Consider the following 12,143-nt stretch of genomic DNA (forward strand, 5'->3'; position numbering starts at 1 on the left):
TTTCTTATTCAACATCAATGCATTGCAAAAAATTGCCTGCAGATAAAATAGAACCAATCATCTGTAATATTATTATTACAATAAGTAAATGAATATATCTAACACATATATATACCTATCTGTATATTTTGTACGTTTGTGAATTACATCACTTTTATGAACAATGAGGGCAACGCGAATGAATGAATGAATTAAAAAACAACAGCATATGGTTTGAGGAAGTACACCTTTCAGAGATAAGATACCTTTAGTAAAAAATGAAAAATATCTTTGGTAGATTTTCATACGACAAATTCATGCAACAGATGAGTATTGCCAAACATGTGTTGTTGCTTTCCTGAATCTGTGAAATGATAGTCTAGTAAATCAGTACTCTGTGAAGAAGAAACCAATGTCTGATTATTATTATTATTATGTCTTTTATGAATGGCATCGTCATCAGATGTGGCTAATCCATCGCTTTCACAGTTTCTCAACTCCAATGCAAGAGAGACATTGTTGTGGCCACCACTCTCCACAGTTGTAAAGTTACCCAACTCTGTTAAATCATATGTGGCAGAATCAGAATCTATTTGTGAATAAAAGCCACTTTTTATGCTGAGCCTTTGGTTACCATGCAATTTTCCATTTCCACAATCTATCACATTTTTTTCTACATGTTTTCTAGTGGAAGAGGCTTTTTGTACACTATGATCACTATCAATAATTTGTACATTGTCTTGTGACTCTTCTTCCAATTTATTATTACCTTGGAGTGTATTTCCAGATGAAAAATTGCAGTTCATTTCAGAACCACCGAACTCTTCTTTGTATATTTCTTCAACCATTGGTTTCCAAAGACGCACACGTGCATTAATGAACCAATTTGCCACCTGATACCATATCAGCAAGTTTAATGAAAATAATGTTGTACAGGAAAAATTAATTGATTAATTATAATTTACCTGATTCCTTGTCAAACCAGTTTGCCTAGCTAGCATTATTTTCTCTGAATCCTTGGGGTAACTGGTATCAACCAATTATGAAATCAAAGTTCAAAATGAATTTTATTAAAATACACATAAATAGAAAATATTATGAAAGTAGCATACATATGAAGCCATTGCAACTAATTGAAAATACAAAACTGAGTGAAGGTCTAGGGGGTATTATAAAGTAACACTTACGGATTAAGAAAATGTTCAAAGAGCCAAGCACGAAGTATTGAAACAGAGTTTTCGGGAAGTCCTCTCTGAGGTCTCCAAGCTTGTCGCATAACACCAAGATGCTGAAGTGCCTTTTGTTGCCTAAGCTGTTGGTCCACGTACCGGAGACGAGGTATTCCTTCTTGTTCCCCAAGGTTCCTTTGAATCACTTGAACTTGGTTGCTGATAGCATCGCGCAAGCAGCGAAACTGACGCGAAATTGTTCGCAATGCAAGTGTAGTATATGGCTCTGCTGCTCCACCCCCAGCAACCATGTCCAAAGATGACACCACAATTTGCATCCGATGGCAGTACTGTCTGTATCTCTTGTCTACCTATAACCAGCACAAAGAAAGGATTACAGATTCGACAATCAGCCAAACCATCACTGTCATAATAACTAACTATGGAATAGAAGAAGAGAATAATTCTGACACACTTACAGTATAAAACATTTTGACACACTTTTAGTATAAAACATTTTACACTATCAACCAATAAAAAACCATCTTTTGTAATGACTTTTAAGTTAGATATGAATATATGATAATAGTCAAGCTTTTTCAATGATAGAACCTTATGATAAAGTCTTCGCACTGTTAGTCTGTTAGAGAATACAAATTAAATCCATAAAAGTAATGATGCAATGCTAAATAATATGATTACCTCATCCAACATGGACAAAAGCTTTGTCTTCTTATCCAACAAATTCTGTCTTTCGGCTGAGGATATTTCACAAGAAGGATTGGAATTAGGATCATTAGGTCCCCCTGAAGTTATTTGCATAGACTGACTAATAGATTTTCCATCACTATCTTTGGGATTATCCAATCCAATGTTGCGGATTGTTTCTTGCTTTTCCATTCCACGTTGCTTTCGGACATTAACTATCTCATCAAGTAACTCCTGTATAGCCTTAAGATATTGAGTGTTTAGGAAAATGTTAGAAAAACCTTGTGAGCCCGGAAGGCATTGATCTGAGGAGTGAGGGTTGCGAAAACAGTCCCTTTTGATAGTGTCATGAAATCCTCTGGAAGAAATGCTTTCCATGCATTCGGAACTTTTCAATTCATCTTCATTCGCTATAGTAGTTCCCTTTGGAAGACGACAAGCATTCATCAGTGATACAAAACCGGTGTCATTATACTGGTATTGAAATGGAGGGACAGATGCATTGGAAGGCAGTAGTGTCCCGAGCCTAAGAGATAACTCTTGGCATTGTATACTTTGCTCATCTACATGAGAGTTGTAAGCATTGGAATGCTCATCAATGGATTGCATAGTCACTGTGTCGCCTATAGGCATGTTAAACTTGATTCCATTTTGTTCTGCTACAGATTCATTGTAGTAATTGTAAGGTAACAAAGGACTCGAGGTGAACATATCCATATAGGACCCTGAAGAGAATGCTTGGTTGGGATACATTCTAAGTTACAAGACAAGATCAGCACTTGTTGGGAACAAGAACCTCACTTCTGGTCTCTTCACAACAATGAAATCAGCTTGATATCTTTTTCAATGGGAAACAATTGTCTTGGCGATGATTATGCAATATTTCATCTTCTATTCTGATAACAATGAATTTCAATCAAAAGCACATTATGATTATTATGGAATACAAAATACGGTTTTCGGAGGTGGGGAAGATTACCTAAGTTATTAAACAAGACCAAAAACATAAAGATGGCATTAGTTTATAGACTATATTGGGCTATTAGCATATATTAGGCTAAAAAATATGCATAGCATATATTAGGCTCAAAAATATGCATAGCATATTATGTGACCAGTGTAATTTCAACCATAAAAAACAAAGCATTTCAAGCATGTAAGAACAGAATTTATTTGTATAATGGATTGTTCCCTGTTTGGTTATCATTTATTCAAATCCGGGTTTTTGATATTGTTGAGACAGTGATGAAAATTAGAGAAACAACGATAAAGCCAGAAAACCATCAACTCCACGTGTGCAGAACATAGTTTCCCTGTCTAAATGTGATTTATATTTGTTGAGAAAACTAATGTAAAAAATTTGCTAAAACAGGGAATCCCTAATCAATCAAGAATAGAACAAATAATCCAACACTCATTACATATACATACATCGATTCTAAAGTTAGAAACAGTCATAGTAACCTTGGCAACATTCAACTTTTTACTAGTCATGAAATTTCAAATCTCATCATCATCATCATATCACTCATGTATTATTATTACAAAGAGATTACCTTCTATCACGCACAAACAATATACTACTACCCCATCATAATCATTTCATGATCACAGACTTTTTTAAAAAGGACAAAATAAAGAGAGACATACTACTGCCTCATGATTATAAATGAACATGAAACACAAATAAAATAATAAATAAAGAAGAAAGAAATACCAGAGCAAGCAGAGGTGCAATAGAGAATTATGAATCCAGTTTGAAGAAGGAAGGAGAGACAAATGGCAACTCCAACAACAGAGAGTATATGTTTTTAATTTCAAACAAAAAGAAAGACCGACCACCTTATCATTGGAAGAACGGTACCAACCAATTAAATAATATTAACTCCTTTACTTGCTTAACACCAACTACTACTGCTAGTTATTTATTGGTAAAAAGGAATAAATAATTGGTAAATTTAAGCGCCAATCATTATTAAGTTTATCACGTGTGGGAAAGCGTGTGTGTGGGTTGTGTTGCTTGCTTGAAATTAAGGGTTCAAAGGCTAACCACCAGTTGGTGGACCTGTGACTTGTAACCCTTCTTAAACACCAACTTTAAACCATTAAGCATTCAATAATCTTCATATTCTCAACCAACTAGGGTTGGTCTGACTTGAGATCTTGAAGTGTATTTTTCTCGAAATATTCTTTCCGATGTCAACTATGTTCTAGATCTAAATGGAATCACGCTGGGATTAAACTCATCGAATTAATCGACTCTTGAGTTGGATACCGAGTTTTAAAAAAAATAATAATCCTCATATTCTGTTTCTTTCCTAATGGTAATTGCGGTTGGCTGGATTCTCTATACGGAGTTGGTGAAAGTGACAAATTCACGCGAGTCAGACGGTTTCCTGTTTTGTATCGCAACTGCAAATGACTACGTTCGTTCCCTTATACTACCAGCAGCAGGTTATGTGCTCATCCATACACAATCTACTCTTCATGACATTTTCTATCCATTCCAATGGTGGGTGGGACCTCTCAATTTAATTTTATTAATTTAATCAATTGATAATACAAAGGCTTAATAACTCTAAACAAAACCGACGCTTGTATTGTTACTTTGAAACTTAACTTAAACCTCAAGTAAACACTAAACAGCCACTTTCGTCCTTGAAAATGATAAGAGGTATCAAAAAGGCTCCCTATCAAAAATAAAAAATACTTATAAGCTCCTCAAATTTAGCTTTTGTTGGGTATATTGGTTGAGACGTTAAAATAGTGTTAATTCAAGGTCAAATATTTGTTACCAAACACATGCATATGCCGCAAGTTTCCATTGTAACTAACATGCAAATTCAAGGAATTTTTTTATCTTGAGAGTAATTATGATATCTTTATATGCATTTAAAGGAAACTGCTATATGTGAACTTAAGGCTCTGTTTGGTAAAAATAGCGGATAACTTATAAGTTAGCTGATAGCTGATGACTAATAGCTTATAGCTGATAAGCTAGTTGAAGTGTTTGGTAAAATTAACGGTTCAACTGACTTATAAATATAAAATGACATAAAAGGACATTTTTATTTTATATTAAAATTTATATTCATTAATATTTAAGTATTTATAATTTATTAATTTAATATATTTTTTATGCATTATCTTTAGAAAAATATAAAGAGTATCCACTGAGAAAACAAAATATAAAGAGTAAAAGATTTGAACGTAAAAAAAAAGTATGGAAATAAAATATAACGAGTTTAGTGAATTTAAGTAGTAAAAATAATGTAAGCCTAACCAAAAGAATTTAAAGGTCAATAATTTTTTTTTTGCCCTTTTTATGAAAAATTATAACGTAATTCATGATTTTTTTTATTTAAATGGAAGGCAATGATCATTTTTGTTTATGAAAAAAATATATATTATGATGTAGGTATACTGCAGTTGCATAAAAACTTAATTATATCTATTATTACAACAAAGGAAGACAATGGATATTTATAAGGTAATTATATCTATTAGTTAAATTATAATAAATTATAAAGGATAAAAATGGATTTTAGATAAAATATTAAGGGTAAAAATGGAAGAAATTTTGAGAAGTTATAAGCTCCAACGCTACTTGGAATAGCTTCTGAAAAATAGCTTATAATCTTGTGAAATAAGCTATAAACTCATGGTGAAAAAACATTACCAAACATAACTTTTTTTGTCAGACGAGCTTATAAGCTATAAGTTATAAGCTCGTTGAGGTGTCTTATCAAACAGACCCTTAGTCAATTAATAGGGATATTGTTTTTTTTTTAGTTACAATTAATAGGGATATTGTGTAATAGAATAGATGGACGCCCTATTTATATTCATCTTAAAATATAAATTTACATCTCCTAAACTACTTATAAAAAAATGGAAATTATTAACAAATGTCATTAACCCTTAACATATTCTTCAAAAAAAAAAAAAACATTAACCCTTAACATATTAATCATAAGGAAGGACGCATGTTAAATAACTTGATATAAAATAATCTTATTGTGCATTTAAATTTTTAAAAGTTATATTGCTTTTTCAATGCTGTTAAAAATAAATAAATAAATTTGCTTTTTTCAATATAAACTTCCAATATTAATTTCCTAAAGACATGCCTAGCAAAATCTATTTTTTTTTTTGTACAAAAGAGGAAAAATGCCCATGCCTAGCAAAAATCTTTATTTGAATGTTTATGTTTTGTTTGGTACCGTACAGGAATGTTCATGTTTTTATTTTAAAAAATTATTATTATTGTAGCTAGTTTAACACACATTTATTAATATAATTTTTTTGGTTGGTCGACTTATATGAGACCATATGATTTGGTGGACCTATATAAATTTTAACTGATTAAAAAATATGTGTTAAAAAGTGTGTTATTACCAAAATATACATTGCAACTAGGGTGAGAGTAGGCTGGATTTTGCTTAAATAGGTCATGTCTAATTTAAAAAAGTAAAGCCTAAGCATGATCTATTAGTCTCTCAAAGTCTTTATTTTAAGTCTAATACAACCTTTTTAAAAGTTCGATCGGACCTATTAACCTGTCTAAAAACCTAATTTGTACTAATAACTTTAAATATAATATTTGACATATTTATAAAAAAGCCAATAAACACATATTTTTTTTAAAGACTAATAAGTCAACAAAAAAATTGTAAAGCATGCTCATCTATTTTCCCCCATTTTATTGGTATATATTTTGTATCTATATCCAATAAAATTTTGTAGAACTAGCACATCCATTTTGTAGAGGTTAATACGCGCGTACTCTCTCCGGTCCTTATTATTATAAGAAGAAAAACCAGAAAAATATCAAAATCAATACAATTATTATTAATTAATACAATTTTTTGAATATTTTTACGAATATACCATCATAAAAAAATTGTGAAGTATTTGATATATCCACTAAAACTAAAAGGACAAACATTAAATAAGGGTAGAAATTTTTTTTAAGTAATAACTGCACCTTAAAAGTTGTAATATTTTTTTATAAAAATAAGACCAAATAATTCTTTTAAAATTTTCTTATATATAGACCATAAGGAGTATTATATAATGCAATATAAATAATTACACATATATAAGTCAGCCTAACAAATCGATTTAAATTAAGGAGTTTTTTACATAGCTTGAATCTAATCTATTTAATAAATGATCTGGGCCAAACTGGGGTTTAAATGAGCTAAATGCTAAAGACAGATGAAAATAGGGGTTTAAGTATCGTTCTTATTTGATAATCCGAATCCCAGAAATATCGGTGTTTGCGTTCCAATTTCAACAGAAAAGTGAGAAAATGCTGCTTCGGCGATTACCCTGGATGGCGTTTTCCACCGCCGCACCACTTCCATTGTATTCTTTTTCTTCTTCCATTCCAAAGCAACTTACCTTTTCCCCTTTATCCTTCTGCTCCACCTCCGAACTCCATCTCACTCAACATCCAGATAATAATAAACCTGTAATTTCATTTTCATTCCATTTTCTAGGCTTTACTTTTCCCTCAACATTCACTCACTTTTTTTATTCTTCCTTTCCCTTCACTTGCAGGAACACGAAACTGATAATCGTCGCTCGCAGCTTCTCAAACCCGGTCTTTATCTCGTTGGAACACCCATTGGAAATCTTGAAGACATCACCTTCAGGTATATCAATATGGTACATTTTTCATTATGCATTTTATTTTTTTATTTTTATATTTAGCTAAACAACTTAATTAACTTCTTATTGCTGTATAAGCTATTTCTGTTGCAAACAATTAAATTAAGTCAAATTACTTTCATATAAGATATAGGCCCTTTTTCGGTTAACAGCTTGTCTGCAGCTTATAACACAAGCACTTATCATGATAGCACTTATGTATAAGCTATTTCCATAGTAAAAGATAAAGTGAAGTAACATTGTTTTCATATAAGTTATAAGATGTTTTCATAAGCTATGTTGAAGAACATAGAGCTTATGAAAATAAACTGCAAATAAGTTCAAAAAAGTCAATTCAAACAACTTAGCTCATTTTGGTTCACACCATTGTTCAGGGCTCTCCGGGTGTTGAACTCCGCTCATGTGATACTATCGGAAGACACGAGGCACTCTGGGAAATTGCTTCATCACTACAATATCAAAACACCCCTTGTAAGCCTCTTCCTTTTCCTTCCACTTTGGGAAATTGCTTTGCGTGATTGCATTTCACATATTCTAATACTCATTTTTAGTTCTTCAGATGAGTTATCACAAATTCAATGAATCACAAAGGGAACAACTTGTGCTTAGGAGGTTGAAACAAGGTGAGATTGTGGCACTTATAAGTGACGCTGGAACGCCTGGTATAAGTGATCCTGGTATGGAGTTGGTAAGAATGCTTCTTTTGCTGTGCTTGTTTACTCTTATCAACACTTCTATTTGTTTTATAACCTTGTGCGTGGTGGTATTCATGCAGGCCAAATTATGTGTTAGTGAAAATGTTCCTGTTGTTCCAATCCCAGGTCCATGTGCTTTGATATCGGCTCTTTCTGCCTCGGGTTTATCCACTGATGAATTTACATTTGGTAATTAACTGACTGAACGATATGGGCTGACAATATAAATAAACTTTTGCATTTATGAACCTAAAGTAATTGCCTATCGCATATATTTTTTCTAGTTGGTTTTCTTCCAAAACATTCTGGATCAAGAAGAAAAAGGCTCATGGCTTCGGCGGAGCAAACGGCAACACAAATATTTTACGTTCCTCCTCACAAGCTTTCTCAGTTTCTTGAAGAGGGTTCGTCAATTTTCGGAGATACAAGGTACCAAACTTTTCCTTAATCGTAATTGCATGCTTAGTTTTCTGAACGTAAGTACTATGTTCTTGTCGATATTTTCTTTAATCACTACCCTTCTCTTCTCGTCTCCCACTTTTATATTTTTGAGTTTGACAATCCATTGATTTGCTTATTTTGTCAAATAGTAATTGTTGACATCGTGCACCTTAAACTGTTTGTCTGATTTGTCATTCAATTCCACCTTGAATTTTATTCATCTTATGTATTACTATTAGTACCCCACAAGTTGCATCAGTGATACCTATGTTCGTTAGGGAAGTAGTAGCAAGTCCTAGATTGGCTGACTCTTCATTTTGATGATATTGCAGGAGATGTGTTATTGCTCGAGAAATGACAAAGTTTCATGAAGAGGTAATTTTTGTATTCATCCTTCTGACATCAAGATATTTGGTAGTTTAAAGCATGATTAGATTGCTAATTATCTTATTTCTGTGGTGATTGATGTTGATTCTACTAGTACTTTTAATTTAACTAGTGGGAATAAAGGTGTCCTTAGTTTTTTAACTCCTTGTATGCCAACACTAATGGAATGAATTAAATCAAGTTTATAATAGCAATTGTCTCTTGTTATAGCCTTCTTTACCATCATGTTATTGTTTTTGTCTTGAAAAAATATATATATTTCGTTTTAGGTCCTGCTAAAAAATGTAACAATTCCTTAACTCTATGGTTGAAGGGAAGCTTTTGGGTTACTGCTTGATTTGTTTTCCGCGATTGGGAGGATATGGGGCTGTGTCGTGAATCAAAATTATTCTCTTGTCAATGTAATGTACGGCTTACAATAGACATGCAATAGTTCTCTTGCTCTTTCTTGTGTCATGCCATGATTGGAGCTTTATAGCACCAACTTTCTCTTTTATTCCATAACCATGGTTACTGCACCATGCCTCTCAAGATTGGTGAAGCTGGGGATTTGTGATTTTCTGTTTGTAACTTAAAACATGGAGATTTTATGTTATTCCGCAGAAAGCAATGATTATGTTCGCAGAAATTTGCTAGTAGTGTTCCCAATGAATATACATAACTCTTGAATTATTTTAATTGAAGGATATAACAAATCACCATTATTATGATTATGATAAACTTAAATTAATTCCTGTCATAAGTGTGGGCACATATGAAGTCAAAACACCAATGACCTGTTTTAATAGCGTTCCCCAGGATATCACTGTTCTCATATGAACTTTTTTAACTGACAACGCACATCAATTTTGTAGTTTTGGCGCGGTACTTTTGGCGAAGCCAGCAAAGAATTTTCTATTCGTCAGCCAAAGGGAGAACTTACCATATTGATTGAAGGGCATGTGAATTCTAAAGTTGAACCTCCATCAGACATTGAGCTTGAGAATGAATTAAGAGAATTAATTGAAAACGGCGAGAGTCTTTCCACGGTAATAGCTTCCCCATCGACACATTCAATTTTAGTTCTTGTAGAAACTTGTTAAAAATAATCAAACTATGGAATATGGATATGATAGTTAATGATTCAGCTAGTTCAAGTTAAAAGTATAAAAGCATGTGGGTTCAAACATATATGGTTTAGTGCGACTTAGCTAAAATGGTCCTTGAAAGTTAATATCAAATAATGAGCAAATAATCATTTTGAAGTGAATATGGTTCTCGCCTTTTCTCCCAATTTAGTTGATTTTGCCTGCTCATGTTAGTAAAAGAAATCTTCCTCTGCTACGAAAAAATTTCCATTTTCATTCTCAACAAATTTCAAAAGTCAACGAGTCTAAATTTTACTCTTGCATTTTTGCCTCAAAATTGAATTTTAATCAACTTGGAAATTATCTTAGGCTTTGTTTGGGAGTTAGGAGGGTAAGGAATGGGAGGAGAATCCCTCATCTTGTTTGGGAGGTTGTTTTTGGAGGGAAGGGGAGGAGAATATATATGGGTAATATTTTTATTTTGTTTTGAGACTATTATAAAGGGAGGGAAACAAAGATGGAAATTTATTCAAATTATCCGAAGTCTTTTCCAAATACATTTTTTGAGTTCCCACATATCTTAGGATTTTAGTTAAATGAAGAGTAATAAATCCTCATGCAAGGTGGGAGACTACTCTTCCTTCCCCTTTACTCCTCTCTTTCTCCTCAAAGCTCTCTCCTCGCTGCCTCTCCACACACGTAAACCTAGCATATATCTCTAGGTTGATTGACTCGTGCTTATTAATTGGTTGTATTTGATTTTGTCCATTTCAACAATTTTTGGTGCATTTGTTAATTTTGACTGCTGACATGTTTTTAGGCTGTTAAATTGGTAGCTGAAAGAACATCGGTGAGTAGAAAAACTATATATTCACTTGCGTTGCGGAAATTTGGGAAGCAGCTTGAAGTGGAGGATGATTCAAGTTAGAGTGGCAGATTCTTCCTGGAGGTAAGCTTGATATTACCGGGCTGGTGTTTCATTTTCTCCATGTCAACTCCTGTTAGTTAATGTACCCTAAAATCCAAAACTGTAATTAACAGAGACAGGCATCATGTAAAACAGTAGAAGTATCTATTGTTCAATCCTTCAACTAGGATGACAATAGGCTTCCATCAAGAGGAATGAATGGTTTACCACTTGTTGTTCAACAACTGCTGATCATGTATGGTTGGGTTGGTGCACCAGCATTCACATTGTTGCCTTGGCTTCCCACAGGTTTAGATCTTGAAGGCATACTTGGCAATAGGACAATGAAATTGATTGTACAAACTTGATCACTTAAGATGTAGAAATAGAAAGTTTCATAGAGTCATGGGTTGTTAAATCCAAAAAGGAAATGCCTAAGTTGAGGAAATTCCATCTCCCACATCTTGTATTCATCCCAGATGTTCTTTCCCTAACACTGGACCAAGAGAGTTCGTCATTAGGTGAGATTGCCATGAGTAGTAGTTCCTTGACTGTCATCTCAGAAATAGTCTGATGTGAAAGTTAGTATATGTTAATTTAAAAAAACTAATGATATAAAGTTTTATACAAAGGGATAATTACTTGCATACACAACTCGAGCCTCTTCATTGAAATATGTCCTGTTAACTTTCCTATGAGTAATGGATATACAAAGTGCCTCTACTCAGTTCTTGTCTAGTTTGCCTCATCTATCGATGAGAATCACATTTTCAAATCTCAAAGATACATAATACATAATTTTGTTCGTTCTCACTTCGATGTCAAATATTCCATATTTGACGGTCACAATTTTTTTAAAACTTGGTATTGGTCTCTATTAAATAAGCAAAAAAGTAAATTTTATCATTTTCACTTATTAAATGATGTCAATTCTAAAATACTCTTTCAGTTAATATACATTTATATTTTCTAATTACGCGTCACTCTTATGGAACAAATTCTTGATAATGCACTTATTTGATTATGAGTTCAAGAAAATCAACTGCAGTTAACGAAATTTCGTAACATGTTTACTTTTGCTTATAATCAAGTCTTGAGGGAGTACTTTTATTTT

At 32.8% G+C, this 12,143-nt stretch overlaps 2 protein-coding genes across 6 annotated transcripts; one reads left to right on the forward strand and one right to left on the reverse strand.

The window, feature by feature from the left end:
• Nucleotides 1-3,760, reverse strand: LOC25490228 (BEL1-like homeodomain protein 10). 4 transcript variants are annotated; one of them, XM_024779859.2, is made up of 6 exons: nt 3,574-3,760; nt 1,851-2,752; nt 1,167-1,519; nt 945-1,005; nt 749-872; nt 1-538 (listed from the first exon to the last, which is right to left on the reverse strand). In XM_024779859.2, the coding sequence occupies exons 2-6, from the start codon at nt 2,607-2,609 to the stop codon at nt 282-284; spliced, it is 1,554 nt and encodes a 517-aa protein (XP_024635627.2). In that variant the 5' UTR covers nt 2,610-2,752; nt 3,574-3,760; the 3' UTR covers nt 1-281. The 4 variants fall into 4 exon arrangements, with proteins under 4 accessions (XP_024635627.2, XP_024635626.2, XP_024635625.2 ...); XM_024779858.2 differs by having other exon boundaries at nt 1-872; nt 1,851-2,747; XM_024779857.2 differs by having other exon boundaries at nt 1-872.
• Nucleotides 3,761-7,059: 3,299 nt separating this feature from the next.
• LOC25490229 (ribosomal RNA small subunit methyltransferase I) lies at nt 7,060-11,678 on the forward strand. 2 transcript variants are annotated; one of them, XM_024778109.2, is made up of 10 exons: nt 7,065-7,332; nt 7,422-7,516; nt 7,907-8,003; nt 8,092-8,220; nt 8,308-8,416; nt 8,512-8,656; nt 9,001-9,043; nt 9,910-10,083; nt 10,943-11,071; nt 11,164-11,678. In XM_024778109.2, the coding sequence occupies exons 1-9, from the start codon at nt 7,171-7,173 to the stop codon at nt 11,048-11,050; spliced, it is 1,062 nt and encodes a 353-aa protein (XP_024633877.1). In that variant the 5' UTR covers nt 7,065-7,170; the 3' UTR covers nt 11,051-11,071; nt 11,164-11,678. The 2 variants fall into 2 exon arrangements, with proteins under 2 accessions (XP_024633879.1, XP_024633877.1); XM_024778111.2 differs by lacking the exon at nt 9,910-10,083 and having other exon boundaries at nt 7,060-7,332.
• Nucleotides 11,679-12,143: the final 465 nt, after the last annotated feature.

This window comes from Medicago truncatula, chromosome 3 (genome assembly GCF_003473485.1).
Source record: "Medicago truncatula cultivar Jemalong A17 chromosome 3, MtrunA17r5.0-ANR, whole genome shotgun sequence".
Taxonomy (NCBI): Eukaryota; Viridiplantae; Streptophyta; class Magnoliopsida; order Fabales; family Fabaceae; genus Medicago; species Medicago truncatula.